Here is a 27,721-nt window from a genome sequence, read left to right on the forward strand (position 1 = left end):
ATATACATCCAAGAAACAAACAGGATATAGTTACATCCTGTTCTGCGTGATAGTGGGTGTGTATGACATAGGACAAAGACCATCAACATTGTTTATAACACTCATGTCAGAAAATGTTGCTAGAATTTCTCTAGACGTACACAGAAGCCGATATTCAGCCTGAAGTCTCTCACAGTTATCCCAAAACATTCCCAAATTGGAATTGAAAAGAATCTCACATTGTTAAAGCATTTCTGAATTTGAAAAAAATCAGGATTTAAATTAGAATCCCAGTTTTGAACGATGAGTAATTTCAAACAATGATTCTGTAGTACCAGGATCTTGGATCATGTGTGTTGAGTAATTGATGCTTCTCATTGTTTGTGAAGTAATAACAGCATGGTGTATCCTGTTCTGTGAAAGGAATTCTCAATTCCAAGAAATATTTAATTTGTGCTGATTTTGAATTAATTTCAGATGTATATGTATATGTGTGTGTGTGAAAGTGGATGTAATTTTACTCACTATGTGTTCTTTTGAGTAATCCAACTTAAGTGGAGAAAAGTCTAGACATGTCTCAAGACAAGGAACATAATGTATGTGTTGTGACTCCTCACTGTTCCTTTGTCAACTGTGTGTATTTAGGCAAAGGAATGTTCAAATATATTCCAGGAAGTGGCTATAGACAGTGGCCAAATACAGAGGGTAACTGCTTCTAAAAGGCTCAAGAAAAGCAGCTTTCAACAGTGAAACGGTCCCCAAGAGATTATAATCCATAATACATTGGAATATATTCTACTTCTGTAATGTCAGACTATTGATGCCGAAATCTCAAAGTGGTACTAATTAGTAGACTTGGCCAGCTTACTGTGTGATCAGCCATAAATTACTCTCACTATTCAGGATTGAATTAGCTTATCTCAAAGGAAACAAAGGTATAATGTGTGGAAATGTTTTAAAACTCTTTGTTTCATTTCATAATCTTTTCCTCATGAGGTTTTCTGCAATTTGTAATTGACTAGAAATACAAATATATGTACTTCTGTACTTGTTTTTGTAATTTGGTTGACATTATACCTCGTATCTGTTGGTATATGTGACTGTCAGTCCTGGAAGATTGCTTTCATAAAAATATAAACAGTTGTATATTTTAAAACAAATGTGATTTGTGTGTTTAGGGAGAAATAGCTCACTCTTGTATCTGGAAACACTTAAAATCTCACAGGAAATGAGAAGCTTTGTTCTCTTGTTCACTATACAGGAGTGGTAGGTACTTCCGATCATTGACACTCAGGTTTACAAAATTGTGTTGACCAATTTGGATTGGGTGATGATGTGTGATTGCTCATGCTGTTGACCACTGGTCTGCCCTCCCAGCCTCTTTAACATCCACATGTCTTGGTGATATGGCTTGTTGAAGACTGGGTGAAAATAGGTGAGGTTTTTAAACTCACCACTGAAATAACCCTCTGACCATATTACAGTTTATAGTTCTGGACAGATTACTTTCAGTTTAATAATATTATATGGTCTCTGGTTTGACACAGTATGACAAATATACATTAAAAAATTAGGAACAGTTTTTTGTGTGAACTGATGTCATCAAAGAAACAGATTAATATAACCAGGAGTGAACAAAAGAGTAGAGATTTAGCTACGTTTGTTTTCACAATCCCTGTTTTCTTGATATATGATTGAGGATTCAGAGCTACAGATAAGGGGCGTACAGGCGTAATGTATGCCAAAAAATCAGCGAAGTATGAGGTAATATATAATTTCAAGCGTGTCATGTACGCACATTGATACCTTTGTATGTCTAACATATATAAAGTTTAATAGCTGAAAAGTTGTTTAATATCATAAATAACAAACCACATCACCAACTTGCTCACACAAAAACATGTCAGTACTCCCCCAAAATTCTCAGTACACCTCCACTTGCAATACACCCCAACCCCCCTAAAAGTTATCTTGAGCCCTGGGATTGTTCAGTCATGAACTAGGTGGAGTTTGTGATAATAATGTTTAAAAATATCCAGCATTCACTCAACCAAAATAACAAACCTGTGAGCTAAGATACAGCAACATCAGGAATCATATTTATTTCTCCATGGAAACTGCCTGTTGTTAACACTAGGCTACATCCTAGCTGTTGAAGATTAATGGCAGATATTATCACTTGTGGGTATTAAAAATCTACTCCTGTGTTGTGAACAGCTACTTTGTGTGACACTGTTATTAGTGATTGGCTGCAAGATGGTTATCCACCAGGCAACAGGACACAGTGTTCAACTTTCACTCTTCATGTTGTTGTTTTGTCACCCTTCTTTATGAAATAATACTGTGTGTTTGCTCTGCTCAGAGCTTAGGTTAAATATACATCATTTTATGTTGACAGTGTCACATGTTATTGTTTTACTGATAAAAACAGAGAAGAGGAGCTTCATATCTGGGAGAACAAACTCAGGTTCTCTGAAAATACTTTCCTGATCACTGTTTCTCTCACCACGTCCCTGTTATATGTCACGATTAAGGATAGGCATGATCAGGATGAAGATTATGTTCTAGTATGGAAGGGAAAGCTTTTGTTATATATGTGAAAGGTGAATTACTGTATTGACATATTCACACAAGACATATTGTTATAGGGTATATTTTTGAAAGATGGTTTGTGAAAAGACTTTCCTGTCTTGACGCTTGGAGGACTTGGCCATGACAGGTGTAGCCGGCATCCTCCCTTTATTTCTAGATGAATAGCCCCATCTGCTCCGTGCTTGGGCCAGTCGATTATTGTTGACACACACATATCATGAATTGTCGATAGGCATCTATGAACGCTGTATTAATGGCTGGAGATGCCATAGTTAAGCAAGTTGCTAATAATGATAATTTATGCACAGCAGAGAATGTTGTCTCCCTTATTCCTTTGGTAAGATCACATGACTGTAGGTGATTAACATAGCCTGTCTGTGTTGCCTTTACCATCGCCCGCCCGCCCGCCGCCCGCCTGCCTATATGCTGCCAGCTATGACCCACCCTCCCTCCCTCGCTATGACTGAGTGACTGACTTGGTGCTGCACTCTGGCTGCCTCACTCACCAGCTAGGTAATGGCGAGGGCCAGGTGAATCGCTAGCTGCTGTATATGTGAGAGTTTCCTGTGAGTAATGCAGAGGACAGAATGGGGATCGGGAGGGCAGGGCTGAGTTGGGAGGGCCATTAGGACACACTACTACAACCCACGTCACAGTGTGAGGAGGAAGTAAACTCTGGGAGTGTACAACACACAGTCAGTCAGAGGAAAGCCGTGTTTGTTCCCCTTGGAAAGAGGACATGCTCTGGATGGTCTGTTCCTCCCTCTGATCAATAGGTAAGCGCGTTCTGTGGTGTCGCTACTGTGACAATTCAACCCAATTGAACGGCCGCATGGTCAGTGTTTATTTGTATCACGGACGCAACTAGTGACTGCTCTTTGTTCTCACGATTCCTGTTTGTGTGTGAGCTTGATTGGACGACAAACAAAGGCCAGCACAATTTTTATCAACAACAGCCAGAACTGGCATGGTGTGTTTTTGCGTATTCGTCTACCTGCCCTGAGGCAGACAACAATCACAGCCAGGACTGAGCCACTGAGGGACAATCGCATTAGACCTGTCTCCAACTCTCACTGCTCACACACAGAGCAATCCTCGTCTAAAGCAATATGTCCTGTGATACCCACAGCTCTCACAATCAAGTGTCAACCTTGGGAAATAGCCTACTTCTAGAGAGGTATCATATCTGCACTTGAAGTCGCCAGCCAGGTATACAGTGTGTGTGTGAGAGAGTCGACTCGTCTCAGCCTGTATGGAGTGACTGTGCGTAACCTGCCACTGAGAGACGAACACGTGGTTAAGGCCACATGTGCAGCCAGTGAGTAGTCTGTATACACTACAATAGTAGCTGTAGTAATCCAGTCATAACACATGTAGCAGCCATCTCGCTACAGTAAGCTGATCAACTGAATTCGTAGCTCTTATGAGAATGGCAACCTAGGACCACAAACAAAGGTAGCTAATGTCATCAACTAGCTTTCACTAATCTAATGAGAGAAGGCTCGATTGATTTGGTGTGTGGTGTTTTCATTGGTAGATCATGCTTCCTTTGTGTTGACTGTCCTTTGTGTTTGGTGTCTATTGTTACATACAGTCCCTGACATGGCTGAGAGAGCAACACCAGAAAAGCATGCAGCTCACAGCTAGCCCACTTACATTTCAGCAATTTGCATGAACTGGACACTGGGCAGTGGACAACTCTTTGTGAAATTAACATTGACTGTGGTATAAAGACCTACCTCACCTTTACCAGCCAGTTGATAGTGTCTACTCATGTGCTACATGTATTACTAGTTGGGCTGGGATCTGCCTTCACAGACAACTGATTCCCTGCACATCAAGCTAGGGACGCTAGAGTGACCGTGTTCACTACCTGTCAGAGGTAAGAGGCTGTGTCGTGTATGGAGATAGTGACAGTGGGCCAGTGTTAGTGAAGACTTAGATCAGTGGAGAAGGGCTTATCAAGGACTCTGTAACACTAACTGACCTTTCTGTGACTGTGGTCAGTCTCAGCTTACATGATGCATGTGCTATGACAACTTCATCATTACATCATCTTTCCCTTGAGTGTACGTTTGACCACATCTCCTTTGGTTACCTGGAAAGCTAATGAAGCATTGAGGTCAGGAAGAGTATGCTGGCACGGTCTATACAGCCTACATCAAGCAGAGGACACTCGACTCTCAGCCTGCGAAGAGGAGGAGTTGCATGCCACTGTGTTAGCCTCTCTGTATACATTGTGTCTACTATCAACACTTGACTACAGTTGACATCAGTCAACTGCTTCAGGATCTGTGAACATCCCTGGAACACCTGCCATTATGGGGAAGCTCACAGAAGGGAAGTCTCCTGTCAAGAGAGAAACTGTCAGTGCCAGTGCCAACCTTGAAGTGGTGAGTGAAGAAAAATTTGCTAAAAGACTTGAAGGTTTAAGTTCGTCATGTATTAATTGTCAGAAAGAGCGCACAAAGGGTCAGCGTCGGCACCCCCAGAAGGGGAAACGTAAACAAGTGAAGGCTAATACCCCTATCGTCATCCACCTGAAAGACACACTCAAGGCAGCTCTACAGCAGAGGCAGAGGAGTCTGGAGGAGGACTCTGAGGCCTCGGTGAAATCAGGGGACAGTGACCTGCCCCACGACCAGGAGGATATTATTACCTGTGTACCTAAATACTCACTGAGGGACTTACATAAAGATAGACCTCACAACTACAAGAAACATCATCACCACAACAAGTCAAAGAAGAAGGATAACAAGAATCTAAATGCACTCATTTCTGTCATTGAAAAAGCTCATCACAAAGACTCTAGGAATTTAGAATGCAATTTTGCCAAAGACAATCCTTTGCTTAATTCAAAACTTTCTGATATGCTCAACAATGCAACTCGCTCAAATGAGATAGATGGTGCTAAACGTCGCAGTATTGTTGAATGTGAGAATGTGGAACTTATTTGTAATGACTTGTATAACACTGAGAAACATTTGGAGAGCCTGGAGGACACAGAGAGTGATAAATCCTCAGTGGCTTCAAGTTCTGAGAACTTTTCTGTGTCAGACTCAGATAGTATTCAGGTTGATGACACTGTTCCCTTTGAGTTCACCCCTGAGGAGTTAGAAAAACTAGCCAACTACACCACCGGATTTCCCTTGATTCGTTACGACTGCCCTCCGTCCGAATGTCCGGAGTGTCTGTCAGCCTGGTACAGCTATCAGTATTACACTTTTCAAGATTACAGCATTTTACCCGAGAAGAAATCCAGCAGTGCATCAGAAAGGGGTGCACGTGTAGAGGGTGCTGAAGCCGATGTTGTTACTGTGGATATAGGAGCAGCAGGGGCTACAGCGGCAGTAGACTCTGACAAAACACTCACTGAAATTGACTGTGACTTGGGCACAGATGAAGAAATAGAAATCGAAGGGGAACATGTGACCACATCTCAATATCAGAAGGCACATCGTCAGCTGTGGGACATAGACATTTCATCACAACGAAGACACAAGCCCGACCACTCTTTTCCAGACAGTGTGTACATTGACTTGACAGGCACTGACGTGTCTCTTTCAGTGTATTATCATCACAATCAGTCTTCTCAAGATGCAAACTATGCAAATACTCACAGTAGCAGCAGTAACGGCACCACGTGGTACCCACAACACGTGCCTGGCTACTACTGGCCGACGTCCTGCTACCAGATGCCCCTGTACAGTCATCATCACCTATCATCACCGTACTTACATTCCAACAACTCACTTCCAAAAACTGCCATGGTGCCACCAAGAGATCTTAAAAAATGTAAGTAGAACTTTTCCACAATCCAACCAGGCTCTGCTTGTTTTGTTCCTACACTGCTACCGCAGTCATGGGAGGGGGTATTGGGGTAGCCTTGCTGTTAAAGTGTTATCGTCATGCCAAACACCCAAGTTCGATTCTCCCAATGGGTACATTGTGTGAAACCCATTTCTGTTTCCCAACCTTGCTGGAATATTTATAGAAGCGTAAAACCCAACACACTCTGTTGTGTGACAAGTGTTTTGGGTTGAAAGGGGGTTCATTGAGTATAATGGAGAATATTCACTTTTCTTTACAATAATGTCATTTGAAGAATGGTGTGAAGACCTAAAGAAATGCATTAATAAGTAAAGAGCTTATGGGAAGATGGCATTACACTTATTAGTGGAGACAAAAGATTAAAACAAAATCTAATATCTTTGTTCCATTGCCTGTACTCCTCAAAAGGGTATCAATTATTGATGAGACCATCAATTGTAGGTCTTGGTCTGGTTAATTGATGTAAGCTTTGTCAATGTGGCACCCTGTGAACTGGAACCAAGCTTCCATCTGCAAGCCATCTCCCTGCAATGCTCTGTCGTAATATTCACATCATCTAGACCACATGAGCCTTGTCAAGGCAGTGATTCTCTCCCCCCACCCAAGGGAAGGAGACAGGGTAGGGAGTGCGAGATCATTCAGTAGTTCCTGTTGAGGTAACCCTAGCCCTGTGCCTCACTCAAGGTGTGAGCAGTGCACTTATCACACTTCCATAACCTTTGTACACAACTTCTCATACCCTTCTAAACGAGACCTCCATTCAACTCATAATGCTTTCAACACACTCTGTACTTTCATAGGTCAGGTTCCTGGGCTACTTGTTACTAACAGTTGTGTATTGAGGAAATAATAACATGTGTTTAAGCAGAAATGTATTTTAAAGAAAAATTAACATACATTTTTAAATGTTTTAAATATATAGGGCTTATGGTATTCTGACAAAGATATTTGATATTGTAAGCATGTGAGACTGTATGTGATAGACTGATAGCCAGTGTGTTGGTGACTGGGTATCTTATATTGATTATCTTTAGTCACCTATATCACCTTCAATGATACTGTGTAGCTCAATGAGATCACCTTGTAGTGCTGTATCTATTTCACTTTGAAAGTCAATAACGGTTGAGAAATAACCTATTTTCTCTGCAATGGTAATTGGTGTACATTGTATGTGTGTAAGGTAGTAACTGCAATGCGTCCCGATAATGTTGAGTCATGTGTCTCATGCTGTTGTGCTCAATTACGTGGGCAATCAACACTACAGTTATTTATCAGAATGAATTCGAGAAAACAGGATGTGTCTGAGATACGTATGTGACAAACAGTCAACCGATGACAAATTTGACGTGCTTAAAGTCAACAATATAACACTTAAAGCTTCCACAACTCAACGTGTAGAATTCATGCTGTTATAAAAGTCACTGTTTTCAAGGCATGTGCCATGTGTTTTTCCGTGTTTGAGAACTATTGATAAGTCGAGATGTTAGAAAGTAGATTAATGGGATAAGGAAGTATGTTGCTTCTTTCATCCAATTTAACTCCAGTGAGTCTGTTGCTTGCGATCACCTGGCCTAGTTGTGACAGTCAGCTTGTCATGCATATTCTGGGTTTCATTCTTGATATTAGGCCAGGTTTTTTTTAAATTAGGCATGGAAGTTCCTTGTTATAACCTCAGTGTTATTAGAATTCTGTGGACTCAAGTTAAAACCGAAATTGTGAACCTAATCCCATGTCTTTGCTGCAATTAATTTATGAAATGAAGAACAAGTCCATAATTTCTAAGCCTCCCTTCTTGACCTGCCTTACATCACACAATAGTGTTCTTCCCTAACCCTTCCACCTGTGGCCAGGTTGAGCTTGTGAGGTAACCCACATACTGGGGTCTATAAGGGGTTAAAAGGCCATCAGATCATCCTGGGGTGAACATCTTGACCTAGTTACTTCATTAATGAACATGTGGGTGGATCACTCAGTCAAAGGTTACATACGCAACTGATTAAGGAGATCAGTCAGCGTGGTGATAGGAAAGTGATATAGGGAGGAGTAGCAACTTCGTGTGGGACTTTATCACTGAGTCATTGGCAGCAATCATTACCTAAGGATTCATCTCGACCTCACAGCATAATATTCAGTCTGCTGCAGAGTCATTAAAAAATTTAAAAATTGGAGAAGTGTCACATTACATGTGAATATTAATACAAATAGCTACTGTTATGGCTTTCTAGAAATAGCCTTAATTTACAAATGCATAACAACAGGATGTAAAGCTTATGTTTTTGCATTGATGGCAGTCTCAAATACAAGGATTAATTTGGCTAACCTCTGATTTTGAGAAAATAAGAACTTTGAAAAAATTCAATTTTTCAACAAACTATATGTATTTTTCCTAATTTGCCTGCTGCTGTCACTAAGTTTAGAATACAGGATAAGTTTTAAAATGAAACTGAAGTTCAGGTAAATCATTAATAAATTGATAATTATGTTCTTTCCAATAAATCCAAAACTTGTATCAGTGATCTTGCAGTTTCCAGTTCAGGAAAGGAAAAAACACATGCCTATCACTATTTTGAGATCAGCAGATGTTGACAATCTCTCTCTGGTCGTGTGTAGAGGATATTTTTTGTGATTACACAATGCCATATATAAAGTGGTCAAATGTCTGGTGAAATATGATGTATCTGTCGTTGAGTGATAAAACGTGATATTTTCATGGCGTAGTCACGAGATGAGAGATACATCATATTTCACTACATACATGAATTTATCAAGTCTTTCAAATTCTGTTTGATTAAATCTAAAAAAGGTGTAATCTGATGAAATACAATTTTTGAAATCCAAATTCTCTGAGCTGGAAACTAAAGACTATTGGGTTTATTCAGGCACATAGACATAGTTTGATATTCGAAAATAACATAGAAGTGGAAACAACTCATATCTACATCAGTTGTTATCTCTTTATTTTTAGTCAGTGTGTAAATAAGATCATCACTTGTAATAATATCCAAACAATCCTTTTGGTCTTAGCTTTCGGTTGAAGTTGGTCATCCAATGCCCGTATTGCTGACCTTATGTATTTGGTGAAATATATATGTTGACAATGCTATATATAGTTTGTTGTGTGACAAGATACTGGACAGACAACTGTTTTTAGCCATGAAGTAGTTCCAGCAAAGTGATTTTTTCACTGCAGTAAAAATATCACTTTTCTCACTGAGACATCTCAGTCCTCCACACCTAAGTATATTATGAATACAACAACAGTGTCTATGTTGCACTGTTACACCAGCCCATATGGGAACAGTATGTGAACCCTTGTTGTCCCCTGCCATGATATTGCCCAACTATTGCTAAAAATGGTATTAAACCATACTGACTCACTCACTGTTATACCGTAGGAAAATGTTTGTTAAAAATCATGTAAAGGAGGAAATAGAAGGGAGGCATATGCTTGCATATGTTACTGTTTAAGGCTCTTTGTTATGATAAGAGTTTTATATCCTGTAAATGGAATATAAAAGCTTGTTGCCTGTATTACATCCTCCCCAGGAATGCTAGGGAAAAGAATGCCTGCTTGGACTGTAATGATATGAAAGCAGAAATAATCAGTGGTTAACAATTTCCGGTGTAGATGTGACCTTCTGGTGTGGGAAGGGGAGCAGGGAGGGGCATGTGAAGGATAGGTTCAGTATTAGGCTGTTTTTCAGTGACTAGGTAGGCTGACCTGTGTTTGAGTACAAATGATTCATCATGTTGATTGTCTTTGTCTGTTGAATAGGTAATTATTATCTTGTTGGATTTGCTTTGTAATGATGAATTTTTTATTATCAAACTTTACCTATTGATAATTTGCAGTGATCACTAATGTAGCAAGTTTGATATTGAGGGGATTTGTGATGTTATTTCGATATAGGCAGGTGGATGTCATATGTGTTCAGACAGGTGGCACTGTCTTGAGATTCTGTTTCCACCCAAACCTTGTCTTCCTGATTGGTAGTAAGTAGTGCCAGTGTCTCGTGTGCCAAATGTTTTCTTGTTCAATTTTTATGTGTCAGGGTTCTTATCAAATAGGCCATATATGTTTAAGATAAACTTGGGGAGATAACTTAGTGAACAGTATCTTTGTTCAAAGGTCATGCCTGAGGAGTAAAAGAAAAGGGTGGTCATGAAAAGCCCTATGGTAGAGGCCCTGATTTTAGGTCAGATAAGGCCCCAAGTACCCCATGCTTGTTGATGAAAATGAGGAATTGGCAGTCACTTGTGTGGTTCTTTGCTCGTGATATCAACCAGTTTGTGTAGCTTAGATTGTTGCCTCTGCAGGGAAACTCACTCACTCACTTACTCACTCATTGGTCGCTAAGACAATCACATTTACTGACTGAAGAGCGTGTACATGGAAATAATGCTCTGATGTACCTTGTTACACAGTAGGCAGGCTTAACAGACAGGTACTTAGTAAGAGTGCTGAGTGAATTAGTTCCTACATATAAGCTGCTCATACACTGAGGGAATCTCGGATTAGTGTTATGCTAAGTACATGGCCAAGTTTGGAAACACAATGTAAGATTACCTACTTTATCTTGCTAAAGAAGATTAAGAGACTAACACCAACTAGTTGTCTAGCCAACTGTTTGATGGTGCAAAAACTTGTTTGACCTTTCTGTAAGTTACCAGTTTGCTAGTCTAGAAAATCTGACACACTCACAGATTAGCACAAACCACATATTGAATAATTGTTTGATTGACTTGCACACACTGAATGAAAGCTGTTTAATATTGTCACATTGGTATACATTTTTACATGATATTTGAACATTATTCATCCATGAGTTTTGCTTAATTCCTGTTTGAAGAAAGTACAACTTTGTAGAAGAATGTAGAAGCATGAACTGTAATAAGCCTACTTCATCCAATGCTAATTCTCTCTTAAAACACAGTACTCCAGAGATGCATATGGTTTAATACCTTGTTAGAAGGTGATGTTCTTGAGCTATTGCTGAGTTTATTGGGAAATTGTTCACGGTATGTGATCAGGTTAAATACATCCTTTAGAAATACATGCAAGATGTTAGTGATTGCCTTTATACCTGCTTGTTTTATGAGGTGCTTGACAATAATACATCTTGGGTCTTAGAGATGTACATAGAGTATAGGCCTCAGGCAGACAAATGATGGTCACAGTGAAATACTTCATGCTGAGTATTTTCACTGTCTTTATGCCACCGGAATTGTTGATCCAAGGTCACGGTTGTTTATCATATGCTTCATAGATGAAAGTGTCCCTGGAAGGATTGTGACTACAAATAGGATTGTGACTGTAAACAGATCTGATACATGTATCGATGTATTCATCACTATCTACTCTGCTGTGATGACTGTTGATGCAAGAAGGGGAGAATAGAGATGAACATGCTTCTATAGGGACAGAAAATTTGAGTTTAAGAACAATCAGATGCTCAACTTAGTAGACATTAGCTCTCATTTAGTTTGGCTGCTGGGAAGATATTGTTAAATTTCAAGGTTCTGAACTGTTACCTTTATTTCTGTTTGGGTTTTCTATAAAAAAAATCATTAATTTTTAAGTGTATTTTCCCCATTGGTCTTACTTGAAGATGCAGGCACTGGCTCTAAACAAGTCTTATTTTTGCAATATGATCCCTCATACACAGCAGCACAGTATGTGCTTTCATATTCCCTTTCCACACTAATTACCCTACAGGGATGTAATTAATGTGTCTGTAAGGCGTATAGGATCTCGTTATGATTAGTCAATATAGACCTCATACTGACAACTTTCAGGGCAGTTAATGGACACTGCAAACTATCAGTTCAATAGGTTTTGTGAATCAGATTTCCATTGATGGTCTATTTAGTGATTTCCTATTGTTTCACTAATGCAGTAAGTCTCTCCTAAAGAGCTAATCTTCTCTGGAGTTACTTCTGAACAGATTAACCAACTCTGTTGTTGTGCTATTTCTTCCTATCCTACTGCGAACAAAAGAAGCTTGATATAACATGATTTCCATTACAAAGTGTCCCTCTCAGTTGGACCACCTTTGTTCTGTCAATATTTCTCATCCTAACTAAAACAAATGTGTTTTCCAAGGGATTAAATCTATTTGAGATATGCCATAGGTTACCATCTCTTTATGGTTTCTTGGAAAGGTAATGTTAAAGCTCCCCACTCTCCTTCTAGATGTGTTCCACACAGTGTGGTGTCTATTCTGTAAGCCTGTAAACATCTCACGGCTAATGATAACATGTTCATCTCGCCTGGAGGCTCATCAAAATGGCAGTATAATCTCCTGTTTTCTGTATGTTCCTCATGAACACTCCTGCAGTGACAGGACAACCTAAAATATGAACCGATTAGTTTCTGTGAACTACATTCACTAATGTGCTGCAGACATGGGGTCAGGACACTTGTTTCTATTCGGGATTAATATAATCTTCTTATTGATTTGTTTAAGATATTTGGTGAAAGATTTAGTATGATACAATAAGAATTCAAGTTTTGTATATAATACACTTCTGTCTACAGGATCACCATTGTGAATTTCCTTTTGTAAGTCTGAGTCTGGAAATATTTAGCACTTCTTAGCACAACATTTTTAGAAGAGTTTATTGTTAAGTGAACTTAGCTGAACTTACTGGACAGACAGAATCTTATTGGACTTGGGCTTAGGACTAGTGTCTAACGTTGCTCGCTGTTGTTTACAGCTGTATGATAGCATGTGACAACAGACCTAGCCAACACTGCTATACCGTGCATGGAAGTGGATGCCACCACAGCTATAGTCACTCACTGTTACGTGAGGAGAGACATCCATGCAGCCTTGAAACACCTTTAAAGAAAAGATTCTGTTCTAGCATTAGAACAAATTAATGTTTCCATGCCTGAAATTGCCGTTGTGAATGCTAAAAGAACAGGTAGAGCAAATACCAGAGTGGGAGCATAGGAATATTGACAGTGACGATGACAGACATGTTAAGACTTGAGTAATGGAGTTTTTCTGCAGGGTTAGGAAGCCTAATGGATGCCCCACAGTTGCAGATATTCAGAGCATTCTCCACAAGTAGAGAGGATATTTAATGAGTTTGTCTGGCTGTTTGATAAAGGATGTTTGTAAACAGACTTGAGACATGGCACCTTCCTGCTAACATGTTGATATGCACCAAGTGTTCACCCCGATGTCACAGGCAGGCCTCCTTTGTGGCGATGCACATTCTTCAGGGCACCAGGGCAGAGTCTTGGTGACCCGTCCCAAGCTTGCGGGCTGTACCTGCTTCTGTTGGTTCATCTGTCCCTGTTGCAGCTATGCTGCTGGCTCCCTTGCCTTGCTGTGTCATACCAGCTATCTTGTCCTGTTGGCTTACTATCTTGCCTCTCTGTGTCAAACCAGCTATCTTGTCACTGTTGGCTTACTATCTTGCCACTTTTGACTGGCCCCCTTGTCGCTCTGTGTCATACCAGCTATCTTGTCACTGTTGACTGGCCCCCTTGTCGCTCTGTGTCATACCAGCTATCTTGTCACTGACTGGCTATCTTGTCACTGTTGACTGGCTATCTTGTCTATGTCATTGCCAGCTGTCTTGTCAGTCTGTTGGCTTCTGTTCTTGCCTCATTGTGTCTTTCATAAGCTATCTTGTCACGCTGTTGGCTGACACTGTTGGCTCTCTTTGTAATATCTAGTCACAATTGTGATATTTCAGCCATTTTGCCAGTGTTGCTGGTTATCTTGCCTCTTGCAACAGCCATTGCATTAATAAGCAGATTTGTTGCAAAAACTGCTATGCCAATCTTTTTGCTAACTTCTTGCTTCTCTGTAATAGCCAACTATTTTGTCTCTGTTTAATAGCAAGTTATCTTCCTTCTCTTAATAATAACCAACTCTGTTGCTAACACTGTGCTTGTTGGCTGGCTATGTTGCCGCTGTCAGCTGGGAATTTATATTTCAGCTCCTGACATTTATCAAGCTCAGTGAAGTAAGATGAAACATCTCATCAACCTATTCAGTATGTATCTGATAAGACATCAAACTTCAACAACCCGCTTGATCCCCATGAATACAGCTAATCTGTAGCAGTAATGTTTAGAGTATCAGCTTCTTTACATGTCACCTGTTCCATGATTTACCCAACCATTACTGACAGCACTAAGCATGGCCTCCGATTTACACACACACACACACACACACTGCTTGGACAACTTGCATTGGTATGTTTTTATATCAGGAGGGGCTTTCTGATTGTCATGCAAGGTCGAGTTGTGGAGCTGGGGTCTGTCTAGATAAAACACTTGTCCAATTGCTGCCAGACTCCAGTAATAGTTCCTTACAGAGTTGTGGACAATACAGTGTTAAGGAAAGGTCAGCCTGATGTGTACTGTCATCACTGTAAGTGTCACATTTGTGTGCCACATGATACCATTAGGGATAACAACTGTGATATGACTGACTGGCAGGACGCTGGAGATCATGTGCTGCACTGACGCCATCTCTCTGGTGGTAAATAGCTTAATGGTTAGTGGGTCAGCTTGCTGCAGATGCTGCACGTTTATGTTGATAAGGGTTAAGAGGTGGTAGGTTAGCCCAGTGGTTTGTGTGTTAGCTTGCTACAGATGATGTAGAGATACCATCTAATTATGGTTTTGTACATGTGTTAGCTGAACTGGGGGTAAGAGGTGAGGTGAAATGCGGCTTAACGTCGTACTTGAGAAATGTTTCGCTCATATGACGACGTGCATGCGTGTGCATGTGTGGCTGCTTGTACTATCCCAGACTTGAGCCAGGCAACGACCAACAAGTACCATATTTAACATCTTTGGTATGACCTGGCCGGGGATCAAACCCACAATCCAGGGGTAAGAGATTTAGCTTGTGACTGCACTGATGTATGAAGGCTTTAGAAGTGGTTATGTGGCCCAGTGGTTTGTGTTAGCTTGTTGGCTCCCACCTATGTATGTCTATTCCATAACACCATTAAAATTTAAGTCACTTTATGGGTGATAAAGGGACTGTCTGAAAGATCTTTATGAAAAGAGAAATGTAAACATTTGGTAGATATATTCCTGACTCCGACTGAAGATAACACATAAAAATATAGCATTCTGTGAAAGGAAAATCTTGCCAGTATGAATAATAAGGTAATGGTCTCATTTATCCAATGGCTATTGGTATTCTTCATGTAAGTTCATTTGTAATTTATTGTGTTACTGACATTGTCAGGTGAATAGCTTGCGCTCTTTAAATAGACAATAGGGCTTTTAGGGCTCAGTCTAATTTAACAAGCTGATATTTCAGTTCACAGCATTCTCATAGTTCAGTTAAACTCCATAGGGTGTCCTCCACACACCAAGGGAATTTTGTAAGTGGTGGCCCATTCAGGGTTACATAACACTCGTTATAACATTGCAGACTTGTTCTACAGTCAGAAGTGTATTTTTTTCTGCAATTCTCTGTAGACATCTGTCCTTGTGCCCATACTGTCTGCTTTCTAATTGGTTTGTGAATGTTTGAATTTTTACTGACAAATGGAAAGTTGTTGAAATCAATGCATTATATGCGAAGCAAAAATCCAACCTTGAAGTGCGTTCTGGCATAAATATATTTTGCTAATATATCGTCATTTTTTCACATGCATTTAATTAAATATTTTTATGCATTTAATTACTGGAGCATTTGAAGATCAGTGTACACCAGCCACATGACATGGATGGAATTGGTAAAGGGAATAGATATTGAAAATGGGAAAGTGTTGGCAGATGACCATCCAGTGCTGTCTGGAGACTACTAAGTGCTCCACCACATCTGACTGGTGGTAGAGCTGTGTGAAACAGACCATTATTCACTTACCATATTGATGATGCCTATCACGGGACCGTTTAAAGAAGATACAATACATTTCCCTTATCCACTGGGGACATTAATACATAGTGGTGCTCAGGGCGCTTGAAAATTGAGACTTAAGTGGGAGTTTTTTCAAACCGCACACAACATAATAAATTTGTCAGTGATTGAGTGTCGGTGAAAATGGCTTCTTCAGATGTCGATGAAACTAAACAGTTTTTGTGATAGTTACAAACTAATTATATATACTTCTATGCTGTTGTTTACTGTAAACGTGTAATATACAAAAATATGCCCTGCATGTGAAGTCTTGGTCTAAATAAGGGCACTCTAAATGATTACTTAAGCTTGGATTAGAAGTAGAAAGGGTGCATCATTTAGAAGGGTGTTTTATACAGCGAATATGGTATGAGCCAGAAGAAAAATATAGAGTGAGGCAAAGTCCACAATATCTGAAGCTGACAAATATCCATGCAAACTTTACTACACATATCGATCTCTCTCACGTAGTAAGTCAGGTATGTCCCAGACAGACCAAGTTCCTGCTGATTAATGAACACCTAGTTGAATCAATAGGGCAGTAACAGCTTGATCTGTTGGAAGTAGCAAGGTGAACATGTGGTATCCCACTCAATACTCTCTTGACTTCATGGTACAGGGGAAACTCTTGCATCCAGTTACTGTGAAGCATCAATTTGCTTGATAATATGTACTATTTTCATGTAACGCCCATTTATTATTTAAGGAATTAGTCATCTGAAAACAATTTTATCTTTCTATCAGTATCTTGCTTTCTGCTCAGATTGGTATGTATATTTTCAGTGACTGATAAAGATACACCCTGGGTAGTAGTGAGTAACAGATCAAACAGTTTCATCTTCGGCTGTATTATTCACATTTCTTGCAACAGATAACTTGAATGAAGATGAAATTGTCATGTCTTTTCATGTGTATATCTTCAACTTTTCAAGCATATAACATTGGCAAATAGCTGACAAGTGGATTTCTCAGTGTAGGTCTTGAATCTGGATATCTCTTTCATGTAGCCATGCTTCAAGTTGCATTCAGTGCAGTGGGTATTCTAGTGATTAACACATTGTACATGTTGCGGTCCAGGGTGGTGGTGTGGGTAAAGTGTTTGCTCATGTTGACGACTTCGGTTGGATTCATTGCTCTGATACATACAAAACTCATTCCTGTTAAAACCTGTTGTAATATTAGTGTTGTCGGACAGCTGAAGGACAATACTGAACAATACTAACAGAATTTGCCTGCCTTGAAGATGAAGTTCGAATGATAACATTCTACTTCTGTGGCATCCAGTCCCCTGTCCTTCATAACACAGCACATGTGACCGTATTACGGCAGTGTGATGTAAACAAGGTGGAGTCTATTTCAATGATCTTTACTGTAGAAATAGGACATGTTCAAGCTCAATAAACACACTTCCTAGCTGGACAATATGTGTGTACTATATGTCAGTGTGTGCTGCTTGCTTCACAACAAACTACATACACAGGGAAGTATGTTTGTGCTGCTCATTAGGAACACTGAATACATGTGTTCACTTTATCTGGTCAGATTACTGATTACTCAGTTGCTATAAGAGTTAAAACTGAGCTCCAAAACTGGTTGTCAGATATGTCCCCAAGCCTTGTGGAAACTAAAAATTGAAATGTTGATACCTTGAGGTTTGTAATAGTGTGTTATTTGTGCCCATTGTATTTCCTATGAGCCAGGTACATGAGGAATGTGTACACTGTATGTATATTGACATTGCAAGGTATGCTGTTATTCGTTGCTTCTGTTGGTATGGTATACAGCAGGCCCAAGGATATCATTTCTTGGCAACAATTCCTTACAAGATGTCAGTTTGTGGGGATAGGTTATACCAACACACCATCTGTTAATTCAAGATGCAGTGTCCTCAAATCAGGCATAGTATGTGAATCCCCATACCTGATTCCGCCACACAAACACTGCCACCAGCTTACTGTGCCAAACAACCAATAACTTGTTGGTTATGCTCACGGTTCCTTTGCTTTGACCATCAGAATTTGGTTAAACATTTGTACTGGATTTCCTTTGAACTTGCTGTTATTTTATGGGAGTCAATACCTGACATTCGTGTATCGGTCATTTTGCTTGTGAATTCAGCTGAGAAATTGTTGGTGTTGTTCTCATGTTCATTAAAAGAATCATGGCTGCATTCTTACCATAAACTCTTGTAGTTTCGGTGTAGCCTCATGGTTTCAGCATGTGCTTGTCATGACAAAGGTATTGGTTCAGTATCTGAAGCCTGTTCTGAGATCCCCTGCTAAAACAATGCTCACTCACTCACTCACTCACTCAAGGAAGGCATTATGGTAGATACATATAACATGCATTCTTTTAATCTGATGCTGTGTACAGTTTTGATTCTCACGTTTCCTTTGAACACATGTGCACTGCGTCCAGATATTTGTCTGCTTCCATTATGATGATGCCTGTATCCGCAAGGTGTTGTGGCCACCGTAGTCAGCATGACAGTGTAATAGTATCGTTTGGGGACACTCTGTTTTTAGCATGTTGAGTCATCCTGGCTACTGAGTGTGGGTAGGCGATTCGGGGAGGTGTGTGGGTGTTGATCACCACGCTGAGATTCCTTTCACCATTACAAATGTCATCAATGAAACAGGATCATATGAAGTGGGGCTGTTTTGTTTTGGTGCCAATGTAGAGCTGTTTTCATCTATAGAGCTAATCCATGGCAGGTGTTCTTGAGAATGAAAACATATCTGAATATCTTAGGTAACACATTGTTTTCATGTTTTATCCTGAATTAATTAATAAGGACCAGAAACAGGTGACCTTTGTTTATGTCAACAGTGTAGACCTGGAACTATTAGGATTGGCTTTGAAGGTGGTTGGGCAGTTAATGTCTAAAAACATGTTTTGATCGGGGATCATTTTGTTATTCAAATAAGTGATTGAGGCATGCACAGAGTGGACATTGTTTATGTTTTACAGTAATAAAGTTACACTGGTGGATTTGTCCCTTGTGTTCAAGATGTAAGAAAGGTTCAGTGAAAGAGATAGAATACATGACACATTTTTATGTCTTCTTTGAGTGGCATTTTAGAAGTTGGGAAGTACAATATAGAACAAACTTTATGGATAACAGCTTCTTTTTATTCGCACTCACGAATAAAAAGAAGTTGTTATCCATAAAGTTTGGTCTACATTTTTATGTATAACAACTTTTTATTCTTTATACACCATTTCAGAGCTAATTCTTGCTCCTTCATCAAGTGAATCCATAAAAACGGGTCATGTGTTCATGTTCGTCCAACTTCTAAGTGCCTTTCAAGAAGTTTATATAGAGATAGGGTATTATGTTCTGCCTTGACAAAGAGTCTTTGTAGATTGCTTGATGATGTTCAGAGAAAACTGTTGTACACAATTACAAAGTTTGGTGAGTGTAGAAATGTGATGTAATGGAAGGACCAGTCAATATACTTAGTAAGAATGCTGTATCCATGTCAAAACAGTGACAATGTACCTCCATGGGCTAGCCACTCACTCACTCACTCACTCACTCACACAAGCAAGCACTCACTCACTCACTCACTCACTCACTCACTCACACAAGCAAGCACATGTACTCAATATTAACAATGGAATGGTGACATAGCAGCTTGGTAACTGCACCTTCTGGTTTTAAGAAGACACAGTTATAACAGTTCAGTTTGTGATGTACTATTTGTGGGTCACTTCTTCCCATGCTGCCATGATGTGCCAATGTTTGTAGATGCAAGTCATAACCAGCGTTGTTTGTGTTTCAGTTCATGCCAGTGCCCCCCCTCCAAGACAATGGATACCCATTGGCCACCCTGACAAGAACAAGCCTGCAGGTACGTCCACCAGTGTATACACCTGCACAACCTGCATACAGTGTTGGTCAGAAACACGCATACCAACATAATCTGTCGACAGTGTTGGTCAGAAACACGCATACCAACATAATCTGTCGACAGTTTTTGTCAGCAACACACATACCAACATAATCTGTCGACATTGTTGGTCAGAAACACAATTACCAACACAATCTGTGTACAACGGTGGTCAGCAAAACACATACCAACACAATCTGTGTACAACGGTGGTCAGAAACACACCTACCAACACAATCTGTGTACAACGGTGGTCAGCAAAACACATACCAACACAATCTGTGTACAACGGAGGTCAGAAACACACATACCAATACTATCTGTGGTCAGAAACACTTGTCATACAACAGCACAATCTGTGTACAATGTTAGTCAACATCACTGGTACATGTGATTATGAATCGATACAGTTTGTTTCTTTGAGCAATAACTGGTGACTTCTTTGAGAAACCCCCTTCCCAAGACGGATGGAAACTTCACTGGATTTGAGACTTGACTATCCAAATGGATAGACTTCAATTTCATTAAAATAATTTAAAAATATAAATTGTGACAGGATGGAACGAAAAATTCATTTCTTGTGTGACATATACACTGTTTGCGAGTTTAATAAATATCTTTCAAGTGGTGGTTGACAGGTTTCATTCAAGGTATGTTCCTGAATTATTTGTTTCTGTGAACCGTATCTCTTTCTGAAAGGATAGGTGTTGCTATAGTCTGTCGTACAGACCCTGAAGCAAATATATCCAAGAAAGCCCACGCAAGTCTAGAAAATGTGGCAAGTCTAGATTTCCTCAGCTTCAGAAAATGAAGAAAGTCTCAGGGCTCCTTTTCATTATATTATATTTTTTTTACTATGAACTTTTTTCAGTAGAATATGCTCATTTCAGAGACTAGTTGTTAGTCTAGTGTTGCCAGTGCATTTCCGGTTTTTACAGGACTACAAATGATATTGTAACAGGTGTTCCAGCTGATTGATAACTCTACAAATCCATGAGCAGTAGGTGGTGCATATTTATCTGTTTCATCGGCTGTAGGTGATTGTTACACAAAGGTAGAGTCAAAATGGCCATGGTATGTGCTATCTGTCGGAAGTGCAGTGAGTGAAACCGTGTAAATATACATTTGCTATAATTGACGGGGGTTACACTCCTTCAGCGGTGTGTGTGAATGGGAAGTGTTGTGTCCATTGTTAGACTTGTGATACTATTACTACACCTAGTAGGTGGAATGTTGAAAGCATGGCCTGGTGTGGGGACATGCAAGTGTATGTCAAACCCTGTATGCTTATCATTTGAATAAATCCAAATAGAGGGATTTATCTTGCCAAGTCAGGTGAGGTGAGTAGGAGGGGTGGACTTTGCTGTGGCGTAGCTAAACAAAGGTGAGAGAAGGGTAGGCTGTGGTTTGGCTCAAATATTAGATGACGGATTTCCTGTTGCGTATAGTCTTTAAATATCTTCCCGCCAGTCTTACTCCCCTGGTCTGGCGGTTTACTCTCACTCTGCCTACAGACATAATAAATGTGTAGGCAGAATGAGAAAAATCAGGCCACCCCTAATTTAGAAATGTACTTGCCCATGACAATAACAACACAATCTTGATTGTATTCATATTCATCACTGAAAATAAAATGTATTTCTATTGCCAATGTATGCATACCTGATAGGATTAAACTCTGTTATGTTGATGCAGATTATGTACGTAACCATATCATGCCAAATGTTACAAAGCCATTTCGGAAAGATGTATTATTGGCATGGTGCCATTACCTTAAGAAATGTTATTTAGAGGTAAAAGAAAACTCAGATATTCTTTGCCAATCTCTATGGTTCAACAATAATATGCAAATAGAGGGGAAATTTGTTAATTACGAATATATGGCAAAAAGGGGACTACATTTTGTTAATGATATCTTATATCTTGTTAGAAAAAGCTGATATAGAAAAAAAATAAGGAATACCTAAGCTTAACTTGTTGCATCTTGAAGGTATAAAATGTGCGGTGTTGGCTTACTGCAGAACTAAACATATAACTGATATAGGAAAAAACTGTTCTGAGTTTGAAAGCCCAATATTACCTTTTAACATATCCTGTATTTGTGGAGAAAACCAAAGGAGTAAAACCTTCTATAACCTTCTTTTGCCACAATGTCAAGCCAGCCCTACCGGCCAAGGTGGTTTCAGTTTAAGATTACTCTTAATATTTTAATGACTAAATACAAATTACATTTAATGAAATATACTGATTCTCCCTTGTGTTCTTTCTGTGAATCCACTCCTGAAACAATAATACATTTATTATGTGAATGTCCATGTACTGTTAGCATATGGAAGGAAGTATCCAGTTGGCTTGATATGTTATCCGAAGGGAATATCAAGTTCTCATGAAAATATTATATTTGGCTTGAAAGGCAAAACCAATAATCCACTTAATGAGGTCTTTCTTATTGTTAAGTATACACTATATAAAATGTGTTTTAAAAATGTGAAGCCAAACTTTCAATATTTTCAACGGGAAATACTAAATTATTATAAAGCCACAAAATATATTGCCTTTTCAAATGCAATGCCAACACAGTTTTATACCTTTTGGTCCTCCTTTCATACACTCTTCTCAAATATCATGGACCCCTGATGTATCAGCTATGAAATGAATATGACTCATGATCACTGTAACTGTGCAGATTTCTTATATTATAACAGGTTATATTATAACATATTATAGCCTAATGGTTAAAGCGTTGTCTCGTCACGCCGATGACCCGGGTTCGAATCCCCACATGGGCACAATGTGTGAAGCCCATTTCTGGTGTCCCCAGCCGTGATGTTGCTGGAATATTGCTAAAAGCGGCGTAAAAACCAAATATTATCAGTCAGTTATATTATAACAATATGTATACTTATTGAAAAGTGCTGTATAGCATGTTTTACCGGGGAAAAAAACATAAGAATGTCCATATAACAAGGATGAATCAAAACACCTCAAACAAAAAACCGAAGACACACACACACACAAAACAAGACACAAAAAACACAAAAAACAAACAAGCTCTTCCATTTTTTCTTGTGGGGAGGTAGGGTCAAGTATTATCTATCGCTTTCTCTTTCTGCCTACACAGTTGTGACCAACAGAACATGACTTGTGTTGTTTTTAGCTGTAGGCAGAATGAGATGTAGGCAGAATGAGATGTAGGCAGAATGAGATGAAGGAGATGTAGGCAGAACGAGATGTAGGCAGAATGAGATGTCGGCAGAACGAGAGGACACCTACTCGTTAAGGTCTGGAGGTTGCTCCCACTTTCAGGGACACAGTGTGAATGTGATGACCAAACTCTGATTGTACTCACAAGCATCACTCTAATATTGGCATCAGGAAATGGTGCAAATGTCAGTTCACAGTTTGCCTTGTGGTTGTCTTGGATATTCAAGTTCAAAATTAGCTTACGTATGTGTTTCCTGAGGAAACTGCTCAATAAAATTTATTTTAGGTATCTGATGTTCTTATTGACAGCTAAAATAGAACGATACTGTGGCTTGTAAACATAAAAATGAAGTGAATGAAGGTGTTGAACAAATAAAATGATGCACTGGCGATTTTATTGTAGATGGTAAAGTTGACCAAAAACACATTACAGTTTGTGAAAGTAAATCTTCAAATGATGAATAGTGAAATTGTCAAAAAAATTGTTCCCAACATTCTACTCTTATTTGCATAGAACAGGACACACACAAATAGGGCAAGCATAGGAAACATTTTATAACAGCTGCAAACTTCTAAATGATCTAAATATCAAGTTGGTGTCGGAAATGATTCTGTTTAACATGTCAGTGTGTCATCCCAGTGTTCATGTGTTAGAGGATTGATTTGAGGTAGAGCGTGCAGACTGTTTAGTCGAGTCTGATAATAAGGCTGATCGGTACAATGTAATAAAATCCAGCTTACTTTCTCACGAATGTAACAGCGGGCATTCTGTGTGTGTTACATGCACATGTTACTCTGGAGAGGATGATTTCCATATTTGTGTATGCAAGAGGTTCGGGAGTATGGAAGAGGCAATATGGAGTTAATGGCTGTCAGTTTACTACAGGTTTCACATAGTATTGGTTGTTGAAGCATCAACCTTAACCCTATCTTGGCTAAGAGCAGGATCTTCCTATTTCTTTTTTGTCTCTGAACCAAGACTAAGGTATGCAATGTTATCTGACATGGATTTTGTCATAAATATAAACATGAGTATTAATGAAAACTAACTTTTTCGTAGCGCATCCATGATGGCTGATAGTCAAATTGAATGTACAATACAATTGGGATATATCTTATAGGTAAAAGCAGCTGTCATTTTTGGCATATACTGGGTAATTAGCCTTAGGTTGCTATGGCAATTCTTGTTTGATTTTATTTGAAATACATTGTCCATTTTCAGAGCTGATATGCCATATAATATTAATTTGGAAATTGAATGTGAATGTACTTTTATGAAAGTAGGTGAGCTACAGTGCATTCATACTTAGATCATGTGATCCAGTATACAGTCACAGGGGAGACCATTCATCATTGTAGTGGAATAACTTGTATGACCCCGGACTCACAGAGGGCGTCCATTAGCAGAAGGGTGTACCTCACATTGATATTCATGGATCTTCCTCTTGACGTTTTTGGGCCAATGTTACTATTTTGGACAGTCGGATGGGAGGGCCCTGACAGTGATGTGGGCCAACATTGGTGATGAGTTACTCTTACAACGCAACTACTGTGACAGTCAGGAAGTCAGGTGGTCTAAATATGAGGAAACAACTAATAATAACCTGACAAGGAAGGAATTGGTAGGACATAACGTGACATTGAAGACTTATGCTTCGTTTTGATATCGTCTTCAATAAGAGGCTTGTATTCTCTATTAAGAAACTATAAGCACATTACCATTATTAATTAGAAATGAGAAACATATCCATAGCAGTTATTGACAACTGTATTGGATGCCCAGGACTGTATGGGTGGTGGTTAGCCATGTACATACAGCGCTTACTCGTTACACTGTAGCCCTTGGTTTGATTCCCGACATGGGTACTGTGTGACGCTATTTTTAGTGGGACATACGAGGATAAGTCTTTGGCTGTATCAAACCCAATTCATGTCTTCACTTGCTCATTTGTGGACACATTGCTTGATCACAGTGGTGGTGGTGGGCAGGAGTCATACTGGTTCAGCCCATCTAATCATGCACCATCATGTTTAGTCCTGGGTATTTTGGACACTTTCTGTAGTGTATTGGACATAATAACACGCAGTCCCTGTCAAGACTTGCCACTGGGTCCTAGTTGTCTTTTGACCTACTTTCAATTGATTTGAGGATAATGTGATGGTACAAACATGTCCATTTCCCACAAGTGTAGAGAATGGACACAGAGAACCCCAATACCACATCCAGAGAGACGTACAAAAATACTAGAAGAGTAGTTATCTGTCAGTCATTTCACCAAACCGTCATGACCATTGTCCACATGACCACTGATTCATTCCAGGTTCTGAAAGGAATTATGTGAACATACAGTACACTACACCATCTCAATACTTTTTGGAAGTCAAGGTAAAACCCTGATAATGGCAAATATTTCATTACAGAAAAGGTTAGTGGACATAAGCTTCCAGTGGTAAACTAAAATCTAGTCTCTGAAGTGAAAATGTTTTACAGTGGACAACAAATAATACAAAACATAAAGTACCCCAGTGATTTTCTTTTGTTTGAGAACTGCAGTCAACAGTTATACACTTACATGGCTGTATTGTATATATTTGTTTCAAGGTGTGTTTGATGTACTTCACTAGTGGCTGAAGTTGTCGTCAACAACCGAAAGCCCACTCATCTAAACACCAGTACTTTTATACTGAACAATGAAAACTTGTTTGATTTTATGAATGAAAGATTCTATCTTCCTGTTTGCTGTCACTTCAATACTGCCATATAAATTTGTTAAGTAATCATTCTATACTGTGAAGAACTGGTGACACTCCCCTTACCTTTATGCATTGAGAGGACCAGTGCTGTTGGGAGATATCTATTTTAGTCTTTGTAATACAATGTAGCTCAAGTGGAGCATGTACAATGCAGATACTGTTCACAAACTGCTGTAGTTTTGCCTTTAAAATTGTTTAATAACATGCTTAAATTTAAATACTTGACAAAATATTTGAGGAGTTGTATTTATTGTTGAATAGGTTTTATTATGTTAAAATTATGTTTGAAACTGTTCACATTTGTTGTCAATGTGCTTGTCTTGTTGACTCAGTACTCCGCCTAGCTGTAATATGGATGTGTAATATATGTAATATTGCTGACGTCAGAAATAAAGCACAGATGAAAAACATACATACAGTAAGCTGTGGTTAGAACAAACACAAAGGGACCACCAATATTAGTTCATTGTATCTGTAGGTCATAAGTTGACTAAAATATCAAGTAAGTGATAGGGACTAAAAACAGTTCTTAAATCTGTTTGCTGAAGGGATGGTGTAAATCCAACTAGGGTCCATGCAGGTAGCAAAGGTACTGTAAGTCCCCATGGTCCCTAGTATGGTGATCTACCTTCTGTTGTTGGCGATCTATAGCCTGTTATATATTGTATTGTCCAACTAGTGCGATTAGTTTTAACTTTCCATGCTAGTTTTAATTTTAATTGTGATATTCTAGTTGTTTTACTGTCCTTTGTCGACAGGTTTTTATAATATACATATATTCCATTTCAATGTCAAATATGTTCTCATCACGATATGGCTGCAATATTGCTGATGTGACGTTAAATAATAACTCACTCACTCACTCTTAAATCCGTTTGTTTCGTTATAAAAGTAGTTTACTGTTCATAATCACTACCCTGTTCACAGCAACCAGATAGCTGCAAGATATACTGATGTATGTTTTCTGGCAATCAATGCCAGTGATAAATAGATAAATACTTTCAGATCCTGTTTCCCTGGTTGAACATCCCCCTGGCTAAGTGAATGGTTTTGTTACTGGACTCCCTATATTCAAAATGTAAACAATACCCGCTCATTAAGGGGGGCTATAGTCTTGCCCTTCAAAGGAAGTCATCTGATCCTCACTGAGCTTTGTAACCTTTGTGTTTGTGACCTCTGAAGTGTTACAACCTTGTATTGAAGGACAACTTCTCACAACTAAGAACTTTCATCAATTTGACAATCTTGACTACTTGTGCTTCTAGGGGTTTAACTGTAATCGTTAAAATAGAGCCGGCTTGGTCAGTGTGTACACAAAAGTGAAAAACTATGGGGTTGTATGCGCACGCTATTGTGTTTGGCTTGGTTTGTTGTTAGTGGGTTAACGCATACAGTGACATGTCTACTCTTAATGCATGGACAAACACCTGTGTCTGGGATGGCAAACACCTCACAGTCAGAATCTCCACAGGCTAAGCCCCTATATATTCAGGCTGTTTCTTTATCATCAGTGGTTGTAATGTAACCTTGGTTCCATACTAAACATCGCCTGGACAAGGTGGCATTGGCCATACTTTGATATCA

General features: G+C 39.2%; 1 protein-coding gene across 1 annotated transcript in view; it reads left to right on the plus strand.

Moving 5' to 3' along the window:
• The first annotated feature begins 3,018 nt into the window (after positions 1-3,018).
• LOC124291809 overlaps positions 3,019-27,721 on the plus strand; it is a 51,920-nt gene continuing 27,217 nt past the window's right edge. The window contains 2 exon segments of the mRNA XM_046728883.1: positions 3,019-6,366; positions 20,072-20,140. Coding sequence (XP_046584839.1) covers positions 4,893-6,366; positions 20,072-20,140 — 1,543 coding nt within the window. The 5' untranslated portion in view covers positions 3,019-4,892.

The sequence above is a fragment of the Haliotis rubra genome, unplaced genomic scaffold (assembly GCF_003918875.1).
Source record: "Haliotis rubra isolate DU_JTF1 unplaced genomic scaffold, ASM391887v1 Scf5, whole genome shotgun sequence".
In the NCBI taxonomy this organism is placed as follows: Eukaryota; Metazoa; Mollusca; class Gastropoda; order Lepetellida; family Haliotidae; genus Haliotis; species Haliotis rubra.